The sequence below is a fragment of the Rhinatrema bivittatum genome, unplaced genomic scaffold, assembly GCF_901001135.1.
Source record: "Rhinatrema bivittatum unplaced genomic scaffold, aRhiBiv1.1, whole genome shotgun sequence".
Lineage (NCBI taxonomy): Eukaryota > Metazoa > Chordata > Amphibia > Gymnophiona > Rhinatrematidae > Rhinatrema > Rhinatrema bivittatum.
Genome location: NW_021820703.1, coordinates 264,577 through 288,896, shown reverse-complemented (window position 1 = coordinate 288,896; position 24,320 = coordinate 264,577). Strand labels below are relative to the sequence as shown.

Below are 24,320 nucleotides of genomic sequence, written 5' to 3'. Positions count from 1 at the left end.
TTATGTAGAAATTATATTCAAAATTTGTCATTCCTTTTTAAACCTTCAAATAAGGAAGTACATACAACCTTTTTCTACATCAGTATTTTGGCATATACAGTATGGAGATAAACTTCTATTATGAGAGCAGTAATCAGGCTGCCTGTATTGTTGCAAATACCATGGGTATTTTTTTTTACCTTTGGATTTTGCACTAATAAAGCAAAACTAGGTGCATAGTTTTGCTTTGATTATTTCTCTGGAAATAAGTATACACAGAGATTAGCACCTGCTTTTTCTGCAGATACTTTGTCCTTTGGAAATGACATTTTCTAAACTCTGTGTGTTATCTACATGTGTTGTTTCCCTCCCTTTCTTAAACAATGAGAATGCCTCCTGTCAATGTGAACAAAATTATGTGCATTGTAAAACGTGTAATTTTACCCACATTGAGAGAAGACAAAATTCAAACAGCCCATTGTTTTATCTGCAGAAGTGGCATTGATCATTATACTCGCTATATCTTGTGGTTAATTTTTTCCATTTTGACTGTAGGAAAGATTTCTAATGTGACTACCATTGTAATTTACTAATTATGTTTCTTAACTTATTGATGCCGCCTTTGTCTACCAGTCACATAAACAGGAAGACACAGTATGAGAATCCAGTTCTGGAAGCCAAACGAAAGAAGCAACTTGAGCATCAGCAGCAACAGCAAACAGAAGGTTAGAACCAACAGAGGATATATTCTGAATAGGATATTTGCTAAAGGAAAGATATTCTTCCTTGAACCTTCATGTTTTCATATTTATTCTTCACAAGCATACTCATTGTATAGTATATTGCTACATAAATTTTGAGAAATATGTACTATTCTTATAGGTGTAGAAAAAATCCTTAGTAATGATTCTTGAGTGGAAGATAGTCTAATCTAAAGGCTTTTATTGTAAAACCTTGTTGCAGCACTTAGCACAATGATTTTTCATTTCTGAAGTGAGAGTATATTATTTGTTTGAACTTTTTATCATATTTATAGCATGATAAATTGAAGGGCAATTTTATTTTCTCTTCATAAAATATTCCTTTTATTATAGACATCTTAAATCAAGTTGAAAGCAGCTGTTGTCAGGGAGCAATATAATTTACCTAGGACTTGTGTCATGTACAATATGTACTGTAATAGAATATAGTGCTTTCTCTACTAAGTTTATAGTCATTGATAACCCTTCCATTATAGTTTAATTTGTCCAAGTGCAATAAACATGAATAAACCAGTTATAGATGATACATTTGTATTGGACTAAATATATTTTTGACTAACCTTTTGAGAACTGTGCTTCCTTCCTTGCTCAGTGTATTGACCTGATAAAAGAAGCAGAGCTCTTAAAAGCTAGTCAAAAGTATTAGTCCAATATTTAGATATGATTTCCATGTTTCTAATAAAAGCAGTTGTAAGATGTAAACAGAAAAGGACCATTTGATCTACTTAGTCTCCCCATTTATACCTGCCTATTTTTCTGTCAGTCTTACTTGCCCTGTGTTTTTCTTCTTCCTTCTTCCTTCTGCCACTGTTTTGCCTCCTATAACTTTCTTGAGAAGTTGGTTCCAGGTGTCTACACCCTCTTGGTGAAAAAGTTTTTTCTCACATTTCTTTTGCATTTCTATCTCTTCAGCTTCTTATGATCTTTTGTCCCTGTCAATGTCTTTTTGTAGGTGTTTGTTGACCTTTGTTTCTACATAGGTGTGCTATATTTAATTTAAGAGCAATACTGGTATTGCTCACAAGCTACCTAGGACTATGTTTAATAAGAATGAATAGTGTATTTATTTGATGCTACTACTTAATTATCTTAATGAATCTGAGATATACTTTCAACAATGTTTTAAACAATAAATTCTTAATTGTAATGTTGTTTCTTATCTCTAAAGCTGCAACAGTTAAAGTCCATCTTCTTCCTCTTTAATATCTCAATTAATTGATAGAACTTTGAGTTATTGACATATCATTGTTTAAATGATGATATATTTCCCTCCAGGGGCTTAGCAGTTCAATGAATGCACATTTAGCTTCTGTTAATAGGAGATCAAGGTTTGCCTAGGCAGCTTGTCTCATATTCTTCAAACCAGTTTGTACAGGAAGCACTTGTAAACCATTTGGGCATCTTCTAGTGCATATTTAAACAGTCTCTTTACATTTCTTTAGAATGGACAGATGAGCATCCAACTGTTGTCCCTCCACCTATTAAACATCCTCCAAACAACCCGGAACCACTTAGAGAAGCTCCAGCCCATGGTAAAGTATAATAAAATTCTATTGGAACAATTTATGCTAGATATTTGGTTGCTTAATAAGATAACTAAATTGTAGTTTGACTTAAATTAATACAATCTAAGGAAGATTGGTGATGCATTCTCTTACCTTTCCTCTGGGGAAAAGGGTAAAATTAATGCAAATTTTGTATGTTTTTGACTGTATGTGTTGATATTCAGTAAGAGGTGAATATTAAAAGCCCTGCGCCCAACGTATCTTAAAAGCCACCCACATGTGCATGCAAATCCAGATGCACAAATATCTCATATCAGGAAAAAAGGGACATAATGTAGGCAGATTATGGGGATTCCATGGCAGGACCAAGAGATACACTCATAAATAACTTATGTACCTTGGCACATGCCCAGGTCCAGTGCGGCATTACTTTACTTCTGCTATTAAGGAAGCGTAAGTGTTAAAAGTATTTCAAGGCATCACTGAAGGGCTTGAGGAGTCTGGGTTAACAAGGGAAAGTGCAGGCTAATAAACCAGGGAGGTTTGGAGGACAGCTCTAGATTGGGCAAACTGGTGGAAAAACTGATGAAACTGGTCATGACATGGACGCGCACTGGTTATAAAATTCCCTCACTTACGCAGCTAAAACCCGACTTGAATAGTTGGGTGCTCACAAGCTTAAATTTGGGCACCCATGCGCATGCCCAGGCATATTTTATAACATGCACACGTCTGTGCGTGCATCTTATAAAATAGCCGCGTCCGTGGGCGCACACTGGCATGCATGCCCGTTTGAAAGTTACCATCCTTGAATTGTTGAAAAAAAAAAAATCCAAGAAATTGTATGTACCATAATCTAGGAGTTATCCAGCAAGAGTGTAAGCATTTGATATGGCATATTAATCATATTAAAGATATCCAGTCAGATGATTTATTAGCATTGTCAAAGGTAAAAAGAGTATAAACCAATATAAGGGGATAGAGCTATTAGTGGAATATAGAAGTACTGAAGGATGAATGTGGGTTTACTAGTACTTTGAAGTTTTAGGACAGTGGATCCCTAATGAGTGCAGAATCTCATGTTGTCTCCTGCTTGATCTAAATAGGCAGCTGGAGCATAGAAACATAGAATATGGTAGCAGATAGGCAGACTAGATGGACTTAATTGTGCTTATCTCCATGTACAAAAAAGGTAAATACATAAATAGGCTAGATGTTAGGTGGTGCATGATTGCCCTTATTTTAATGATATCACACTTGTATGTCTAATACTAAAGAAAGAGTCTGATGTTTCAATTCATATTTTTGATAATTAAATACTGAGCATATAGGAGAGCTAGAGAGAAAATCCCTGGATAGTACAGAAACTATTTTTTTAGCATCTACAATTTCACCTCTAATTCACCATGGCAGAGCACAAGAAAATCATATTTATTTATGTTTGCACAGAAACATTGACAATTTGTCTTTAAAAGCATGACAGATACAGACAAAATGATTAGTGAAAATAATAACAGGGAGTTAACGAAAAGAGGATTTGCTAGTGACATCATCTCAGTTGTGTGGGTGAGAATGACTAGCAGTTGACTGATTTTGTTCTCTGACTGTGATATAAATTCCATGATGTGAGAGGATAAGTGCTCTTTGGGCCTGCTTTACTAATCTTTATTCCCAACAAGATATAATGGCAGAGGGCCTTAGTAAATCAGTCCCACTATGCTGTGAGCACAGCAAAGCTGATAAGACATTAAAGCCGTGGACTGACAAATAATTTCCAAATTCATTAAAATAACTAAAGCAAGAAACGTGTTTACCCTCCCCCCCCCCTTTCCGTTCTGATGTCAGAACTCATGCTGACATCACTTGCAACTGAAGAGGAGATCTGTGAAAGGAAAGATGTAGAAACAGGTAGAGCACAGCTTTTATTACAAAATGGTTAAATCTCCAGAAAAATGTCATGCTAAAAAAGAAATCTGAAAGAAGACCAAATGAGGAAATAATTGAGCCAAGAATCTGCCAACGGAATATTTTGAGCAATCAACTAGTTCTGTCTTTATGGCTCCCTGAACAGTGCTTTCCTTCTCATAACATTGTTCTTAAAGGAGCAGTATTTCTTCAAAATAGCAGCTTAACTATTTTTTTTTCTTACTACTTGCATCTCCATTGGTCTTATTCCTAGGTTCTACTTTTGTCCAGATGTATAGTATTTCCAACATTTGATCCTTTTTGTAGATACATCCCTTGCTATTTTAATTTTGCTCTCTGAGACCCTTCTAAAGATTTGTGCTATAATTAAAGTATGTCTCGTGTCAGTCAGCAAGAGCATGACAATTTAGGCCTAGATTAGTAAGCCGAGATATCGCGTTAAATGCTGTTGATCACGCGATATCACCATATTGCGACACTGTTGCACAATATAACAAAAGATTTCCTCCCCTTATGGAAAGAAGCTACTTTGCATGCATTTGCATGCAGAAAAATGCTTAATGCATACAAAGCAGCTTATGAATAGCCAATCTAATGCTAATAAATATGCAACTGATTTTGAAAAAACCCATGTTATTTTATTGCATTTGAGAGAGGTGTAGTTATTTTCCAGAGGGAGTTTTGGGCTGCTAATGTGAGTCCTCCATGCTCTTGTGGGAAATTTAAAGGGCCAAGGTGCCTGATATACACGCCCCTAATGGAAAAAAAATAACCCTTCCTGCCCCCCCCCCCACCACCTACCAAGGAGGCACTGGCCCCTTGAAATGAAAAATAAAGAAATACCAGGTGCATAGTGACGGCCCTTTCCCTTCCCACCTTCAAGGCAAAAAAGCCCCATTGACACAATAGCCCCTACCACTCCGTGGCCCATCCATACCCCCCGTTCTAAATATAAAATCCCTAGTGTACCCTCCCCCAACCCTACCCCATCCCAAAAAATAGTATCCTGGTGGGTTGGAGGAGCAGGTGGATCTCCACCCGAACTCCCTAACCCCCACTATCTGAAATAGGTGTAATTGATAGCCAGCTGAGGGCTCGGGCTCCATTAGGAAAAATGGCGCCGACCTGACCTTGCCCATATCACGTGACAGGGCAAGATCCAATCCCCAGACCTCGCCCCTGTCATGTGATTGGAGCAAAATCAGGTTGTGCTATTTTTCAAAATGGCATTGCCCAAGGCTAGGGGGCGCCCTGGGCCCCCAGCTAGCTATCAAAGTCACTTATTTGAAGTCATGAGGATTGGGATGGAGAACCACCTGCCACCCCCCCCCCCCCAAGACCACCAAGAAATTATTTTATGGGGTGCAGGGATGAGGGACACTAGACAGCAGGAATTTTATTATCTTTGGAAGGAAGGGGCAGGGATGGACTGAGGGGCTATCCTGTGTCAATGGGGCTTTGTGGCCTTGAAGGAGATGGGGAAAAGAGCTGTCTTCCGCGCCTGTGGCATTTCATTACTTTTTCATTTTGGGGGGGCCAGTGCCAACTTGGTAGGCTGGGGGGAGGGAGTCAACATCAACTCCTGGGGTGATTTTTTTTTTTTTTTGCCTTTTGGAAAGGAACATTTTTTTGGTCTGCTGGCCCTTTAAGTGATGAAAGCCCCAGCCAAGGTGGGTTGCTGTGCCGTCGCTTGTGAAGGATGCTTACTTTAGTGTGATTTTTTTGTCACATGTTTTTTCCATAATAAACACCGTGCAACGGTAATGCTGCAATAATTTGTCAGGGAGAGACCAAATATTGCAGTGACACCCCTCATTATATTTGTCCCCTCATGTGTTAAACTATAATGGCTTAATAAATCCCCCTTAGTTTGATTCATTACTCTTTGGTGATGAAATATAAAATAATTTTTTAAAAACGAAATAGGGATCATAATTGTTTTTGTTTCACTGTCGATTGACTTTTCTAACACTATTTTGGGAGAATTGGTGCTTTCCTGTGTCAGAGCCACTTAGGTTTCCTTTATATTTTTCACATTGAAAGAAACCAATCTGATCGATATTAATATAACAGTTGGGTGCTTCATTAATTTGTAATAGACATGATTTAAAAAGTTGTCTGGGATTTTGTCATTATAGAAACATAGAATATGACGGCAGAAAAAGGACCAAACGCTCCAACCAGTCTGCCCAGCAAGCCTATGGTAGCATCTGCTGTGCCATACACATCACAGGTCACCCCCATCCTTAGTTTAACAGTAGCTTTTTAGCTGAGGCTGTATGTTTCTAGGCAGTTCAAATGATTAAAATTGTATAATTGTAGTGGTGCTTTTGAAAGATACCTAGTAACTATTTGTTTTCTAATTTAGGAAAACCATTCTTTACAAGAAACCCAGCCGAATTGAAAGGAAAGTTCATTCATACAAAACTGAGGAAAAGCAGCAGGGGGTTTGGCTTCACTGTTGTTGGAGGGGAGGAGCCAGATGAATTTCTTCAGATAAAAAGTTTGGTACTTGATGGCCCTGCTGCACTAGATGGCAAAATGGAAACAGGTATGGGAAAGGCTTTATTTCAAAGTCTGTATTATTCTCTCTTTCATTATATAGCTAGATACATATATCTCTTTATATACATATATATATAGAAAGACAGAGAGAGAGAGAATCACAAAAATATATTCTGGTTTTAATTACTTTATATTTATTGAAGTATGCTACTTACACCATTGTTTCTGGTATCACTAAATATGTGAGGCACGGGAGTTTGTATAGTGCTGTCTCCAAGCAGTAGTTTCATTAAACCATGGCGCAGTAGAGAACACATTGGCATGTTCAAAAGAGCAGCATATTCACTTATTTATTACAATGAAATACCCACCGTTTTGAGAGACTTTGATGCTAGGCAGTGTACAGCATATTAAATGACACTAAGTGTATATGAATACAGAGATAGAATGATCCATTGTACATACAGGCCTTACAGATAGTAATATCTGATAAATAACGTATATACAAAAAACTCCATGCGGTGATTCTTTTCCTGCACTGAAGAACATATATAAAATAAGACAAAAAAACCCATTTAAGATGTGCGATATAACTCATATTGAATACCACCCCAGATGCTAGCAACCTATATTTATTTATTATTTATTTATTTGGCACTTTTATATACCGATATTCATGTAACAAGTTACAAATCACCTCGGTTTACATTATAACAATAACCATTGCAAAAGGATGCATTACATTAAACAGGGGAGAACAAAACTTGGATCCAATGAAATAGGATTAACAAAGAGATAAGTGGGATAGGGTATTGCAGAGGAAAAACATTTGATAGCTCGTCTGTACTCAGATCGGCTTGCTAGTGATGAAGTTCTACTGACCACGCTGCCTGAAATGTTCAAGGGTCATCAAAGTTAGGCAAAGGCTTCGCTAAACAACCATGTCTTTAGTCTTTTCTTAAAGGTGTTTGGGCATTGTTCTAGTCAAAGCTCCGGAAGGAAGGGAGTTCCATTGCGTTGGTCCAGACGTGGAAAGGGCTCTCTTCCTTAATGAGGATTTAATGGGGTGGGCCAGTAAGGTGTCTCTATAGTAGAAAGGTGCCTCTATAGTAGAAAGAAGAAAGTACTTAAGATGTGCCTTGCAGAGTCAGACCAAGATCTATCAAGTCCAGCATCTTGTCTCCAACGGTGGCCAAGTTAGGTCACAAGTACATGGCAGATCCCAAAGAGTAGATCCATTTCTTGTTACTCAGTCTCGGGGATAAGCTGTGGCTTTCCTTAGTCTGCACAGCTAATAATGGTTTATGTTCTTTTTTCCAGGAGCTTGTCCAAACACCTTTTTATTCCAGCTATGCTAGTTGCCTTGACTACATCCTCCAGCAACTGCTTTCACATCTTGATTTTGCATTAAGTGAAAAAAAAAATACTTTGTCCAATTTGTTTTAAATCTGCTACCTGTTTGCTTTATGCCGTGTCCCCTAATCTTAGTAACTACCTTTCCTGTTTACCTGTTGTACTCTACTTATGATTTTATAAATCTATCATAATCCCCTCTATTCCAAGTTGAAGAGTCCTAACCTGATTAGCTGTTCTTTATACAGGAGCCGTTCCATCCTTTTTATCATTTTTGTACCTTTTCAAATTCCATTTTATCTTTTCTGAGATGGGGTGACCAGAACCGTACATGATACTGAAGGTGCTGTCACACCATGAATCAATACAGAGGCATTATGATATTTTCCAATTTATTCTTCATTCCTCTCTGATTAATTCCTGACATTCTATTTGTTATTTGACCATTGCACACTAAGCTGAAGATTTCAACATGTTGTATACAATGACTCTCAAATCTTTTTACTGGGTGGTGACTCCTAATATGGATACCAGCATTGTGCACCTATAATTAGGATTATTTTTCCCATTTCTTATCATCCATTTCAAATCAGTGCAACCAAGTGGGTTATGTGCAGATGGAGGCAGAAAAAAATGCTCAAAGCTAACTTCACTCCCCATATAGGGGCCTGATGCAACCTTCAGTTCTTCATTATTTCTGTCTCCAGCAGATGCATGGACTAGTGCGGCATCTATGTGTAGGCAGCTCCCAGGATGGCTTTTTAGGCCCAGGTTCTGGTGGAGCAAGGGCTAAGTCTTGGAGGTGCTCTGGGTGATGATCCTGCTGGACTAATTTTCTTTTTCCCCATGGGAACCAACTCATTTGGGGTCTGAGATCCTGTTCTTATTGGTCAAGCACTGGGAGGTCCTGGGTGAATGTTTCCTTGGTGTGTCCGGCAGCAGGAGCAACCAATAGCACACAGTCCCAGTATTCAGGGAGTAACAAGGATAAAATAGTTTAAAAGAAAAAGGCTTGCAGCACAGCCTTTTTGCTGGACTACTTCTTAGTCTCCTATGGTGCTGTGCCAGATTTAAACTTAGTCAGAGGTCTGAAATTATCACTCGCCCCTCTCCCTCCCTCTGCTGGCTTCTGGTATAGCTGTAAAAAAAAAAAAAAAAAAAAGAGAGAGAGGTACAGTGCTTGCAGGTAAGTCACAGTGGCTCAGTGTGTCAATGGGTGCATTCTGCCTGGTTTGTGAGTAGGCAGGCATCCTGCCAAGAGCAAAACGTGGATGGTTTCCCCAGATCAAGTCCTGGTACTTTTGATAGAAAGCAGTGCTGTAGTGCACATGGAACAGGAGCTGGATGGCACTCATTTTTGGCCAGATCAGTAGGCATTTTATCGATATTTCATGTACAAAAATAAATTAAGCAAGTTCTTCAGCTATAAAAGAAAAGTAGAAACAAGGAGATGTGGGTATCCTTGTAAAATTATGACCGATTTAGTCTTCTAAATGTGTTCCTTCCAGGATCTCAGACATTTTCTAGACCAAGTAATGAAAGTGCAAGCATAGGTTCTTATTCCCCTTTGCCCTGTCAAAGGATTCTTCTAGGTTGTAAAAGAGACTGGAAAACATCTTTTAGAGTTTATGACCTTGACTGTTAAGATAACCAAGCTACATAAGGAAGATATTTAGTGTCAGGGTTACAACATTCAGTGACATAAGAGGACCATTAGCGGACCAAAATTAGAGTTTCAGCAGAAATTAGAGTTTTGAGCTTTTGTGAGTTCAGTTTACAGAGAGGAGGCAATATTTCTATTTGAGGGACCCATTCCATCAACCTTATTCTTAAGCCAGAGGAGACTGGGATGAAGGCATAACTTGCGAATCTTCCAGAAGGCAGAGACAGTCTCTGGCTTGCTGGAAGGGAGACAGTCATGCAAGCTGTTTTGCTATTCTCGGATGGGATACTTTCTTCTAGGGAGTCAAGAACGCAAGTCTTCCACTGTGGGAGATCTTCTCAACTTGGAATCTGACTTTAGTTGTGAAGGGGTTTCGCCTCCTTGGTGGCCTTTGGTAATTTTAATTGAAAAAGTATCCCTGAGCCCAATATTATCTCCGTTCTAAGGGTAGTGTTTCACTTCTGTCAGAATCAATCTTTTCTCACTTACAACGGTGAGAAAGTAGAGCAACGTAGGCTAGGACAGGGTCGGCCATTCTCAAGAACTCAAAATATTAAGATGTGACAGCAGTTTAGCAGCAAGATGAGGATGTTCCAGTCTTTTGCACCGAGTGCCACTTATATTATTATCCACCCAACCAGTTAGTAGGAGGCTGTATGTGTACTCTCAATGTAAAGAACACCTGGTTCTCAGAGAACGAGTCCAATCTCTGGATGCTAGAGTGGCAGACCTGTAGAATTTGAGATAAGTAGGAGAGGTATATAGAGGAGAACTTTGGGGAAATAGTGGCCAAGTTCCAACTCCAGTCCAGAAGCCCTTGTGCTGCTTTAGAAGACCAAAATCAACTGGTCAAAGAGCATAGCCCTAGTGGGAAGTGATCCTGTAGCAAGGACCTGCTCTCCAGGTGATGCATTATTCTCTCACACTGAGGATGAATCTCCAAGGACTAAGACCAGGAAGAATGGGGGTTAGGTCAGCTGTCATAGTTGTTTATTCGATTATTAGGAATTTAGATATCTGGATGGCTGGTGGACACGTGGATCACTTTGTAACTTGCCTGTCTAGTACAAAGATAGTGGACCTTATGTGTCACCTAGATAGGATTTTAGACAAGGCTGGGGAGGAGCCAGCTATCGTGGTACATGTGGGCACCAATGACATAGGAAGGTGTGCGAAAGAGGTTCTAGAAACCAAATTTAGGCTCTTAGGTAGAAAGTTGAAATGCAGAAACTCTAGTGTTGCATTCACTGAAATGCTCTCTGTTTCACACATAGGATCCCAGAGGCAGGCAGAGCTCTGGAATAGCAATGCATGGACGAGATGATGATGCAGGGAAGAAGGCTTTAGTTTTATTAGGCAATGTGCAACATTTTGGGGATAGGGAGCCTATTCCTAAAGGACGGGCTCATCCTTAACCAGGGTGGAGCTAGGCTACTGGTAATAACCTTCAAAAAGGAGATAGAGCAGCTTTTGAACATGGGAGAAAGCTCAGCAGTCCATGGTTCGGAGGGAAGTATTTTCAAAAAGAATACTAAACTAACAAAAGACTTAGGGCATCCTGATAGAGAGAAGTTCCAGTAAAAGCAAACAGAGCCCATCTGCCTATAAGTAAATAGCCACCTAAATTAAAAGATTCCAAAGTATCTCCATCAGCTAATAAGCAGATTGTTAATACAAGCAAAAAAATGTATGTTGAAATGTCTGTATGCTAATGCCAGAAGTCTAAGATAGGAGAGAATGTACAGTACTGAATGATGAGGTCATCTCAGGAACCTGATGGAAGGAGTATATCCATTAGGATAGTGCTATACCAGGGTACAAATTATATCGCAGTGATAGGGTGGATCAACTTGGTGAGGGGTGGAGGATGTCTGCGCTTTGTTAAGGATGGCATAGAGTCCCAACAGGATAAAGATCCTATAGGAGATTAAATGTACTATTGAATCTTTATGGGTGGAAATTCAATGTGCAATGCATAAGAATTTAGCTTTGGGGTATTCTACTGTCCACCTGGCAAAAATGAACAGATGTACAATGAAATGCTAAAACAGATTAAGGACACTAAAAAGTTGGTAGCACAGTAAAAATGGGAGATTTAAATTACCCTAATATTGACTGGGTAAATGTAATATCAGGACATGCTAAGGAGGTAAAGTTTCAAGATGAAATAAATGACTGCTTCATAGAGCAGTTGGTCTGGGAACTGCCAAAACATAGTCATTTTAGATTTAATTTTTAGTAAAACGTAGGATTTGGTGTGAGAGGTAACGATGGTGGGGTCGCTCAGCAGTAGTGATCATAATGTGATCAAATTTGATTTAATGACTGGAGGAAGGACATTAAGTTAATCTACAGCATTAGCATTAAATTTCAAAAGGGAAACTGATAAAATGAGGAAAATAGAAAATAACTTAAGTGCAAATACAAAAGTTAAGAGTTTACAATAGGCATGGTCATTATATAAACTACATTAAACCAACACTTATGAGGAACCCAGTATTTTTCAATGGATTTAAACTTTTTTATAGTATATGGGAATTAGTATCAGAAAATAATGTGCTCTTAACCAATACAGTCGTCTGGCTCTTGGCCACAAAGGGCTGCAACCAGTTTCGTGTATGTAGCACTTGAGATCACTTCATTTACTATTTCCCATTGGTTTTTTTAAGTTGCTTCAATCATGCATTATATGATCACCACACTTTAAAAACCCTTGTACAAAGTTCACATATCTCCCAAAAACACTTTATGGTCAACTTATCCTTCAACTTAGTCGACACCGCGGTGTTCAAATGTGTTATCCAAAAACAATTTCTTCTTTTCTTCTTTCACGTTACACACACTATTCAACTATGAACTTAACTTCTTTGTTTTTTTCATTTAATGCTACCCTCTGCGTTGCACGCACTGCTCAACTCCCAACATTGGCAATGTTTCGGCATCTGTTACCACTTCTTCAGGGGATTCAACCTATCAAAAATAGCACATTAAATTTTCTACACTCAACTTCTCATTTAAAATAATTTCAACAATTTCAAAACTTGGCCATTTACGCAATGAAACTTACTAATATTCTTCGGCTGCAACCGGCTCCATCCTGCAGCACTCCTTCAACAAATGGTGCTTCTCGCTCAAACTTTGAACGCCAGAAGTGTACGTTTTTAAATCACTCAACCTCCTCCAAATTGTACCAATCAGCTTCCTCAAACCAAATACACCGACCAACTGACCTCTTTATTGAGTCCTTCGGGGTGTACCATCTGCAATTTAAAGATCCACTTCTGTTCTTTTTGTAGCAGCTTTTGATTTAAATTGCCTCCTTGTTCGTCTTTAGTGAGAACTTCCAGCACTGTGCATCTTAAATTGTCAAAAAGATGCCCCTTTTCCACACAGTGTGCACAAGTGGTGCTTCTAATTTCAGACATTTTAAAGCACTTTTGTGCTCAATGAGGCGAGTCTTTAATTTCCTCATAGTTTTGCCCACATATAATAATTCACACGGACACCAGATAGCATACACAAGCATACTAGTTGTGCAGGAAGTTCTTATAATGGGGACATAATCTTTCAGCTTTGTTATAGATATTTGGACATTAGAGTGGACAATGATGCACATAGAGCAGGAGTTACATGGGTAATGACCCACCTCTTCGGGTATTTTATCCTCTACTGGCTTAAAAAAGAATGAACTACTCAATCCTTAATATTATTGCTACCATTGACTGTTCTCTAAACACAGAGGGGCGGATTTTAAATGCCCTGTGCGCGTAAATCCGGCCGGATTTACGCGCGCAGGGCCCTCGCGCGCCGGCACATGTAAGTCCCGGGGCTTTGTAAAAGGGGCGTGTCAGGAGTGACGCGGCATTTCGGGGGCGGCGACGCGGGCGTGGTTTCGGCCCGGGGGTGTTCCGGGGGCATGGCCGCGGCCTCTGGACCAGCCCCCGGGACCGGAACACGGAGTGGGGCTGCTGGCCGGCAGGCGTAACTTTGCCGACAAAGGTAGGGGGGGGGGTTTAGATAGGGCCGGGGGGGGGTGGGTTAGGTAGGGGAAGGGAAGGGAAGGTGCGGGGGAGGGCGAAGGAAAGTTCCCTCCGAGGCCGCTCCGATTTCGGAGCGGCCTCGGAGGGAACAGGCAGCGTGCGCTGGGCTCGGTGCGCGCAGGTTGCAGAAATGTGCACCCCCTTGCGCGTGCCGACCCCGGATTTTATAAGATACGCACGGCTACGCGCGTATCTTATAAAATCCAGCGTACTTTTGTTCGCGCTTGGTGCGCGAACAAAAGTACGCGATCGCGCAAATTTTTAAAATCTACCCCAGAGTGTAGTTGTAAAATATGCCAATGTTTCTTAATGCTCAGTGCAACTTCTTATATGCCCTCTGAGAATGGTAATACACAAGTCAATCGTGTATTTTTCTCTTTTTTCTGTGGCACTAACAACAGTTCTCTGTTGCTCCACCTTGCCCGTTTAAAAGCTCGCCGCACAACATTTATTGGGTAACCCCTTTCAAGAAACCTCTGACTCATGTCTTTGGACCTTTCTTTAAATTCTTCCATGGTTGAACAGAGCCTTCTCAGCCACAAGAATTGTCCAAAGGATATGCTGTTAATTAATTTTTGAGGATGACAGCTAGAGTAGCTTAATAGTGTGTTCCTGTCCGTGGATTTTTTATAAATTGTGAAAAAAAACTGTGCTGCCTCAATAGATATCTTAACATCTAAAAATGGTACCTTTGATCCCCCGAAGGTATAGGTGAATTTTAGTGAAGAGTCGCAGGTATTCAACCAGTCCACAAATTGGCCAAACAATTCCTGACCACCAGACCACAGAATGATAATATCGTCTATGAAACGACGCCAAAATAATATGTACTGTCTGTTTTGTGAGATACCCAACCATTCCTTTTCAAACCGCCCCACATATAGACTTGTTACACTGGGGGCCATGGTTGCCCCCATCGCCGTTCCGCCAACCTGTTGATAAAATATTTATCAAATAAAAAGAAATTCTGCTTTAAAGCCAATGCTGCTAATGTGACTATAAATTGGACCGGAGTACATTCTCTGATTCCCTTTTCTGTTAATGTGTCCCCTATTACTCGCAAAGTGGCATATTGGGGGATATTCGTGTATAATGACACCACGTCAATGGTAGCCAAAGAAACTCTTAAATGAAAAAAGACAAAGAAAATAAATTGATAGTTGAATAGTGTGTGTAACGTGAAAAAAGAAAAGAAGAATTGTTTTTGGATAACACATTGGAACACCGCGGTGTCAGCTAAGTTGAAGGATAAGTTGACCATAAAGTGTTTTTGGGAGATATGTGCACTTTGTACAAGGGTTTTTAAAGTGTGGTGATCATATAATGCGCGATTGAAGCAATTAAAAAAAAAAACATTGGGAAATAGTAAATGAAGTGATCTCAAGTGCTACATACATGAAACTGGTTGCAGCCCTTTGTGGGCAAGAGCCAGATGACTGTATTGATAAAGAGCACATTATTTTCTGATACTAATTCCCATATGCTATAAAAAAAAGTTTAAATCCATTGAAAAATATTGGGTTCCTCATAAGTGTTGGTTTAATGTTGAATAATTATACAGTGAGGACATAGTAGCCTATATAGAGAAATTATTTTGGTTTTCAACATTATATAAAACTACCATCTTGCAGGCCCAGTCCAGATTATTCCCCACACATTAAAAAAAAAAGTGGAAGGAAGGCTAAACGACTGTAAGAATGATTAAAAGTTGAGATGAAAGAGATTATTTTAGCCAAAAGAACTTCTTTCAAAAATTGGAAAAAGGATGCATCTGAAGAAAATAGGAAAAGGCATAATAAGCATTGGTAAACTAGATGTTAATCATTGATAAGGCGAGCTAAACAGAATTTTAAAAGAAGCTGGTCATAGAAAAAAAACATAATAAGACTTTTAAAAATATAAATGAAGCAGGAAGCCTGTGAGGAAATTGGACCATTAGATGATCGAGGGGTTAAAGGGGCATTAAGGGAAGATAAGGCCATCATGGAAAGACTACATGAATTCTTTGCTTTGGTGTTTATTGAAAAGGATGTTGGAAAGATACCGATACCGGAAACTGTATTCAATGATGATGATTCAGAAGAACTGAAACAAATTATGGTGAAGCTTGAAGATGTAATAAGGCAGATGATAAATTAAAGAGTAGCAAATTACCCGAACCAGATGGTATACACCCCAGAATTCTAAAAGAACTCAAAAAATGAAATTGCAGATCTATTACTAGTAGTTTGTAACCTCTCATTAAAATCGTCCATTGTATCTGAAGATTGGATGGTGGCCAATGTAACCCCAATCTTTAAAAAGGGCTTCAGAAGTGATCCAGGAAACTATAGACCGGTCAGTCTAGGTACGGTGCTGGGAAAATCATGGAAACTATTCTAAAGAATAAAATCACAGAAAGACATGGTTTAATGGACTAAAGCAGCATGGATTTACACAAGGGAAATCTAACCTCACCAATCTGCTACATTTTTTGAAGGGGTTAATAAACATGGATAATAAGCTGGTAGATATAGTCTATTTGAATTTTCTGAATTCATTTGACTAAGTGCCACATGAGAGACTCTTGAGAAAATTAAAAAGTACAGGATAGGGTAATGTCCTATTGTGGATTGCAAATTGGTTAAAAGATAAGAAGGACTAAATGGTCAGTTTTTTTCAGTGGAGAAGGGTTAACAGTGGAGTACCTCTGAAATCTGTACCGGGACGGTGCTTTTTAATACACCATCAGCATCACCACTCTATTTGCAAATCATACTTTATTTATTTCCCCTCCTCTTTAATTCTCCCTCTACTATTTTATCTATCTACTCTCTACTATTTATTACAATGTAACCTTTTCTTTTTTAATTTGTTATATGTAAACCGATGTGATGACTTGTGTTGAATGTCGGTATATAAAAAACAAATAAATAAATAAAATAAATGTATAAATGATCTGGGAAGGGGATTGAGTGACATGATCAAATTTAAAAATGAAACAAAATTATTCCATCACAAGGGGATTGTGAAAAACTGCAGTAAAATCTAGCAAGACCGGAAGACTGGGCATTCAAATGGACAAGTGCAAAGTGATGTACATGCAAAAAAGTAACCCACATTGTAGTTAGAAGACATTAGGTTCCATAATAGGAATTACCACCCAGGAAAAGGATATGGGCATTATAGTGGACAATACTTTGAAATCCTCAGCTCACTGTGCTGAAGCAGTCAATAAAACAAACAGAATGTTAGCATTTATTAGGAAAGAAATGGAGAATAAAACAGAATGTCATAATGCCTCTGTATCACTCCATGGTGAGACGACACCATGATTACTGTGCACAATTCTGGTCACCGCATCTCATAAAATATATAGTTGTGATGGAGAAGGTACAGAGAAGGGCGGCCAAAATGATAAAGGGGATGGAACAGCTCCTCTATGAGGAAAGACTAAAGAGGTTATGGCTGTTCAGCTTGGAGAAGAGATGGCTGAAGTGGGATATGATAGAGGTTTTTAAAATCATGAGAGGTCTAGAATGGGTAAATGTGAATCAGCTATTTACTCTTTCGGATAATAGAAGGACTAGGGGGCGCTCCATGAAGTTAGCATGTTGCACATTTAAAACTAATCAGAGAAAATTCTTTTTCACTCAACGCACATTGAAAATCTGGAATTTGTTGCCAGGGGATGTAGTTAGTTCAGTTAGTGTAGCTGGGTTTAAAAAAGTTTTGGATAAGTTCTTGGAAGAGAAGTCCATTATCTGCTATTAATCAAGTTGACTTAGAAAACAGCCACTGCTATTACTGGCATGGGATATACTTAGTTTTGGGGTACTTGCCAGGTTCTTATGGCCTGGACTGGCCACTGTTGGAAACAGGATGCTGGGCTTAATGGACCCTTGGTCTGACCCAGTATGGCATGTTCTTATGATGCCTGTCAACCATTTTAGCACACCTCAGCCTTCATTTTGCATACACACCCCCAATCTTCCCCTTCAGTAGAATGGATCAATAGCCTCTTCCTCCCTCTCAGTTCCCGCTCTCATCCTCAGCAGCTCTTCTAACCGCAATTACCCTGGTGTGTGTCTAGGAAATTTTCTTCAGCAACTCAGAGAAACAAAACTGGGGCCCTATGTTACTGGCTGGTAGTGTTTATTAGCAGTCTGTTCAAAGGCTGAGCTGACAGAAAAGGGTTTGTGCCAACTGAAGACTTTTTGTGGGAGGGAGCATGTTAGATGGAAATTGTTTTTTGTTTTATATTTATCTATTAGACTTACATCCTGCCTTATTAGTCCTGTAGGACCATCCAGAATGGTTTATAACATATGGAACTACAAATTCATCAATACAGATTACAATAATATATGTTAAATATAACAAAAATACAATTCATAAAAGCATGTACAATAAAGAGAATTTTTCAAAACAATTCACAAGCAAGAAAATAAATAATTTAAAAAATAAAGCAAAAAAACCATACCACCCAGCTAGCTCTCTCCCTACTATAATCAGGGAAGGAGTTAGCAGAGGCAACATATCAATATAACATAACAAAAATTGCAAAATCCCAAAATCTAAACCATGCCACTGAAAAGAACCAGTCAAAAATATATATACAGATAGGCTAATGTAATAAGGTATGCTCAGCTGAACAAACATGTTAATGTGTGATTGCACAACTTTATTGTCGATTTAACAAGAAGTTCAGTGCATAAAAAATATGCGCACACATTAGCTCTCCTCCATGAAAATCCCATGTTAATCTAGTAATTATTACTTCCCAATGCAGAGAAGTGCATAGTTGTAACTTATGTTTTCTTAGCACTGGAAATGTAACTCCTGGTCAGTGATGGAGTAAAGTTTTTAAGGCTGTGGTTGGCGAAGTCGGGAAGGTTCTGTACTCTAGATTTATTTGCATAAAACATGCTTTGTGCACAAACCATGTTTTTAGCACATATTAGAACATGTTTTATGTGCATTGATCATATTTTATGTGCTGAAAATACCATTTGTGTGCGTAACTCTTTCACAGTGCAGAAAATGAGGGGCTGGGGGACAACATTCAGCCGCTGAGTGACTCAGCTAGTTAGACGGATAACCATATCCGGCTAAGTAGCAGGATATATTCAGTGGCACAGTTGCCATACTGAATATACCCAGCTATCTTAAAGTTAGCCAATTATGTATAACCGGCTAATTTTAGGAAAGCTCTACGGACCGACCAGAGTTGGCCATATAAGTTAACCGGCTAACTCCCAATATCACAGTTCAGTTAGCCGGTTAACTTATGCGGCAAACTCAGGTCCTACCCAGAGTGCCTTTTGCTGGCCCCAGAACACCTGCCAACTTATCTGGCTAGAGTTTAGCCAGATAAGCACTCAGTATACTCGGGTAAGCTATTTAGGGGGTCATTTACCAAAGGTATCGCACGCGAAAAGGGACTTTTCGCGTGCGATACCTAAATCGGGGCGGGTTCTGGGCGGCGTCCATACCGGAAGGGGAGGAATTGGGTCGGCACCGGGGTGGACGCCGCGAAGACATCACTGACGATGAAAAGGTAAGGAGCCTTATTGCCGTCAGTAATGCGGCCAATAGCACCACCTTTCACGGTGGCGCTATTGGTTTGCGAAAGCCGGTAGGTAGCAATAGCACCACGGTGGTGCGATCGCTGCCGGCTTTCGCAGGCCTGTCCCCCCGCCCGCCCGTTACCGCCGGATTTTCTGCGAACTTAGAAAATCCAGGCCTTAGACGGTTTAACTATTACTATTCATCTAAATTACGTTTGAATATGGACCTCGTGGTTTTTGCACATAATTTGTTTTATGAATGCTAAACATATTTTTGTGTGCTTATTTTTTAGTCCATTTGCTTTTTTTTATATAACTCCCAATGCATTAGCATACAATTAGATTACTTTGTCAGGGGTTAACTCTTTTCTTAGCACATGAGTAAAGAAAATGTGCACTTAAGTCCATCTAACCAGGACTGGCGCAACCCATTAGATGACCTATGTGGTTGCCTAGGGCGCTAACCATTAGGGAGTGCTGAAAAGCAGCCATGGGGGCCGCGAGTAGAGGCTATCCCGCTCGTGGCAAAGAGGAGTAGAGATCTGGCGGCTGTGAGTAGCACCCAACCTACTCGCGGCCCAGAGAAGCGCACACTCGGTGGGCGCGAATGAGGTAGGAGTCGGGGCTGAGACCAGGGGGTGGTGTGACCGAGCGGGGGGGATGGCACAAGGCAGAAGGTTCGCCTAGGGTGCCTAATACCCTTGCACCAGCCCTGCATCTAACATTTTTTACTCATATCTTATTATATCATGCTCAAAGAATGAGAGATTGTGTGTGTGTGTGTGTGTTTGTGAGTCTGAGAGGACAATTCAGCAGCTGAATTGATTCATTAAGGATTTTTCCCCATCGTCGCAGAATACAACATGGGAGAAATTCCTTGATATATTGGACCATAAGTCCATTAGGCTATTGCTTTTGCCTTGTATTTATATCATTTATTAGGTGATAGCATCTAAATATTTTTAAAGATGCTCAGATTGTACTTACTCTCTCTTACCATTATACATCTAAGTGTTTTTGTGTCAGAATACCAAAAAACCATTAGAAATGTGTTCTGATAGCACTTTGCTATATCTGAGCCAGAATGTAACATGAATTGCTGACATGTAACCTCTAGAAAATGAGCCATTTAAAAACATTAGACTTAGCAATAGTGAAGGCATCTCTTGAATTCTACTTAATAGTAAAGTGTAAGGAAAATGAATTTAGGTTAAGCAATAATAATTCCAATAGAGGGAGGAAGAGAGCCAAGGAATGGATAAGCTTTTTAACAAAGAACTGTAAAGTGCCCTGGAATAAATGGTGAAGCTGTAATAATAAAACGGGTTAAACAATAATAATTCCAACAGAGGGAGGTAGAGAGCCAAGAAATGAATAAGTCATATAACAAAGAACTTTAAAGTATCCTTGAATAAATGGCGAAAGCTCAGTTTTCCCTGTGCTAACCACCCCAATGGGAAAGGCTCTTCCCAGATTCAGATACTGGCATCCAGGTCTCCTGTGCATGCTCCCGCCCCCTCCTCCCCCCCCCCCAGCACACACACATCTATCTGGGCAACTCAAATTGGACATCTATGTGCCACTTGTAACCCCTCCTCCAGTCCAAGGCCACTGAAATTGGGCCGCATTTATGCCTGGCTTTACTGTCTTGTGACCCCAAAAACTCCCACTTTTTTTGAAGAATGTCACTGATTCTGTATCAGCAGCAGGGCGCTTGTCTCCTTTCAGCCAAATCCAAAATGCAGGTCAGAGTGTGATGGCATTTTGAATTTGGTACTTTGGCCAGCAAGAGAGAAACTGACTCCTTCCTGCCAGCAGGCAATAAGGGGTCCTTCTATGAAAATATATGAAAGGTCCTTGGGGGGGAATCAAAGTCCTGGAGTTTTGATTTCAAGTTGGCCATGTGATAGAAGATTAAAAGGGGAGAGTTGAGAGATTCAGTTTTGAGTTGACCGGGGCAGAAAGGTTATGAAAGTGTGGGTTAGAAGTCTGATTTATGTCTTTGGAAAGGCAAGCTTATGTTTGAGTGGAACAGGTTTCTTGGCCAATTAAGACCTGAGTTAACTTTGATTTTCTTTATAGGGCACATTAACTGCACCTTCTGAAATGTAGTTCATTTTCGCAGCATTAATAGGCTGCATTAAAATTCTTAGATGTTAACACTGGAAACTACATCCAGCATTAATACCTAACAAGGTAGTTTAGTTATTAAGTTTTGGGCATTTGTATGTGCATTTATATTACTGCTGGTGAACCAGCGGTAATGCTAATATGCATGCAAATATTGCATAGAAACACTGTTAGTACGTGAGCATTAGCTAATATCTACAATATTATGTTGAACATGGATGTCAACATACCCTTTAGTTTATAGGTCTCTGTTACAAATAAAGTAAATGTATGACAATAGTAATTAAATACTAATAAAATCTAAGACATGCTAGAGGACCATAATGTAAAGTATGCACTTTTTATTCCAGTAAAGCATCACAATTTAAATATTGATTGAAAAAAAGAAAAATGTAGCAATAATACCAAAAGAGTAGCAAAATAACCAAGAATAGTCAAAACAGATATTTTGCAGAATCTTAGTATTACTACCTTAAATTTATGCCTTTCATAATATGAACTGTAAAAGAATGAGTTTGTCCGTGAAGAAACAGAGGATTAGACCTTTCAGAACTTTTAAATATCCTTTAGGTTAGGCAGATTTAACAATAATTCTGCATTAGTTTACAATTTGTAGTCAACATAAACCTCAGTGTTCTTTACAACTGTAGCAATTATGACATAATTATCCATCTACAGTGACATTTACTTTGTTAGCAAAATATCTGATACTTTTGTTATCATTGCTGTGACAACCCACTGTAGCACTATTGACAAACAAGCTTTGTACAAACAACATTGTTTTAAACTAATATTGTTTTTATTTATTAAAAATGTTTAAAAAAGATACATTCTTTTAAATTAATTTTTGTTCTGTTTCTTCTGCAGGGGATGTCATTGTGAGTGTGAATGAGACATGTGTACTAGGACATACACATGCTCAAGTTGTAAAAATCTTCCAGTCCATTCCAATTGGTACAAGTGTGGACCTACAGCTCTGCCGAGGTTACCCTTTGCCTTTTGACCCAGATGATCCTAACACAAGCCTAGTAACATCTGTGGCAATTATGGATAAAGAACCAATCATTGTAAATGGACAAGAAAATTATGATTCTCCATCAAGCCAGAGTAGTAAAACTGGAAAGGTAAATGGCATGAAGGAGCCAAGACCGAGTAGCCCTGCAGATGTTTCTTCAAATGGTTCCCATGGTTATCCCAATGATACTGTCTCTTTGGCTTCCTCCATAGCAACACAGCCTGAACTTATAACTGTGCATATAGTAAAAGGGCCCATGGGCTTTGGTTTTACTATAGCTGATAGTCCTGGTGGTGGAGGCCAAAGAGTGAAGCAAATTGTAGACAGTCCAAGATGCCGTGGCCTGAAGGAAGGGGATTTATAGTTGAAGTAAATAAGAAGAATGTGCAGAATCTTACTCATAACCAGGTTGTGGATTTGCTGATTGAATGCCCTAAGGGAAGCGAAGTTACACTGTTGGTTCAACGAGGAGGTATGTTAATAGCAACACCTTTATTTACATTTACTGTTTTAATTTACTTCACTGTAATTTATAAATATTGAGGTTTGCTAAGTAATTCCATAAATTACATTGCGAATGAGAAATTATAAAGGAGTTATGATTTCATATTTGAAAAATCACTATTATAGATACTATATATACAGGATATCACATGTCAATATACTAGGACTGGAATGTTATGGACTTAGTTAATTACGGCACTATGTTTTAGAATTATTTTCAAATAGCAGAATATACCCTCATTCAGTGCTGTACTTTGACATTTTTTTACATTCCACATAGTTGCCTCAGATTAAGCACACAGAAAAATATGACATTAGTTATATATGTTTGGATAACACATGCCAGATGTACACAGTGCTATACAGAGACATAATGGAAAGTCACTAATCTTTGGAGCTTGCAATCTAATCAAGATGGACAGACAAAACACAGAACAAAAATCAAATAAGACATTTCTAGGTAAGACTGCAAGGCCATAACTGAGAAGAATTAAAAATAGGCAGTTAAAGACAGGATTAATTGAGAAATTTGTAACTTTGAAAGAGACTGCATGGATGAGAGCCCCTAAAAGTCTGTATAGGAAAAGCCGCCCATGGAGTGGGTAGGATTCCAAGTGAGACAGCTCTGCATCTAAAAAACAGTTTTCTGTCTCTTCCCAGCACCGCTTTCATAGCAAGTTAAGCATTTCCCAGCAATGGAAAAACAGAAAGCAAAACAAAATTCCCTCAACATCCAAGGTGAAGCTTCTGCATCTAAAAATATATTTTATTATAATTATAGTGGTAGTATTCTTGACTATCAACCACCACAATCCTTGGATTCAAACATCATTTACTCCAAACTATAATCAGTTCTGAGTTGTCATCCAAGTTCAGCTACATAGTGTTAAGATTTTTTTTATTTTTGCATTCTATGGTTTTCGAGGTAAAATAAATTATTAGTATCTACATAATTTACAAACAGCCAAAAATGAGATTCTTTAAAATACTGAATGTACTTAATATTTCTGTCTAAAGCAAAAAGGTTTAACAGTCTTATTTAGCGGAAACACAATAATCTTCATTGCCTTTGTATGAAGAATTTAATGTTATCAGTATTGTATCAAATGGGCTGATTTCAGATTGTTATGCCATGAATTTACAAAAAATATACTTACAAACTATGAGGACCTAATTAGACTGGAACTTTGAGCAAATGACAGACATTAAAGAAATGCAGAAACAAAAGGTTAAGCATCTTGCTCAAGCATTTTAGTGTATAAAACCTTAGCAGTCTTTATCTAGGGTGGGTACTTGATTACTTTCTTTGAGGTCCAGAGCCAAATCTGATTTTCAGTATGATGGAAATGTGTAAATTAAATGAATTCTTAGACCAAATGGATGGTGTTAT

The 24,320-nt window shown here is 38.9% G+C and overlaps 1 protein-coding gene across 1 annotated transcript in view; it reads left to right on the top strand.

Moving 5' to 3' along the window:
* Positions 1–592: 592 nt before the first annotated feature.
* Positions 593–24,320, top strand: part of LOC115081975 (membrane-associated guanylate kinase, WW and PDZ domain-containing protein 1-like) — a 249,399-nt gene continuing 225,671 nt past the window's right edge. The window contains 5 exon segments of the mRNA XM_029586214.1: positions 593–704; positions 2,183–2,272; positions 6,540–6,722; positions 22,279–22,782; positions 22,785–22,898. Of these exon segments, the coding sequence (XP_029442074.1) occupies positions 593–704; positions 2,183–2,272; positions 6,540–6,722; positions 22,279–22,782; positions 22,785–22,898 (1,003 nt within the window).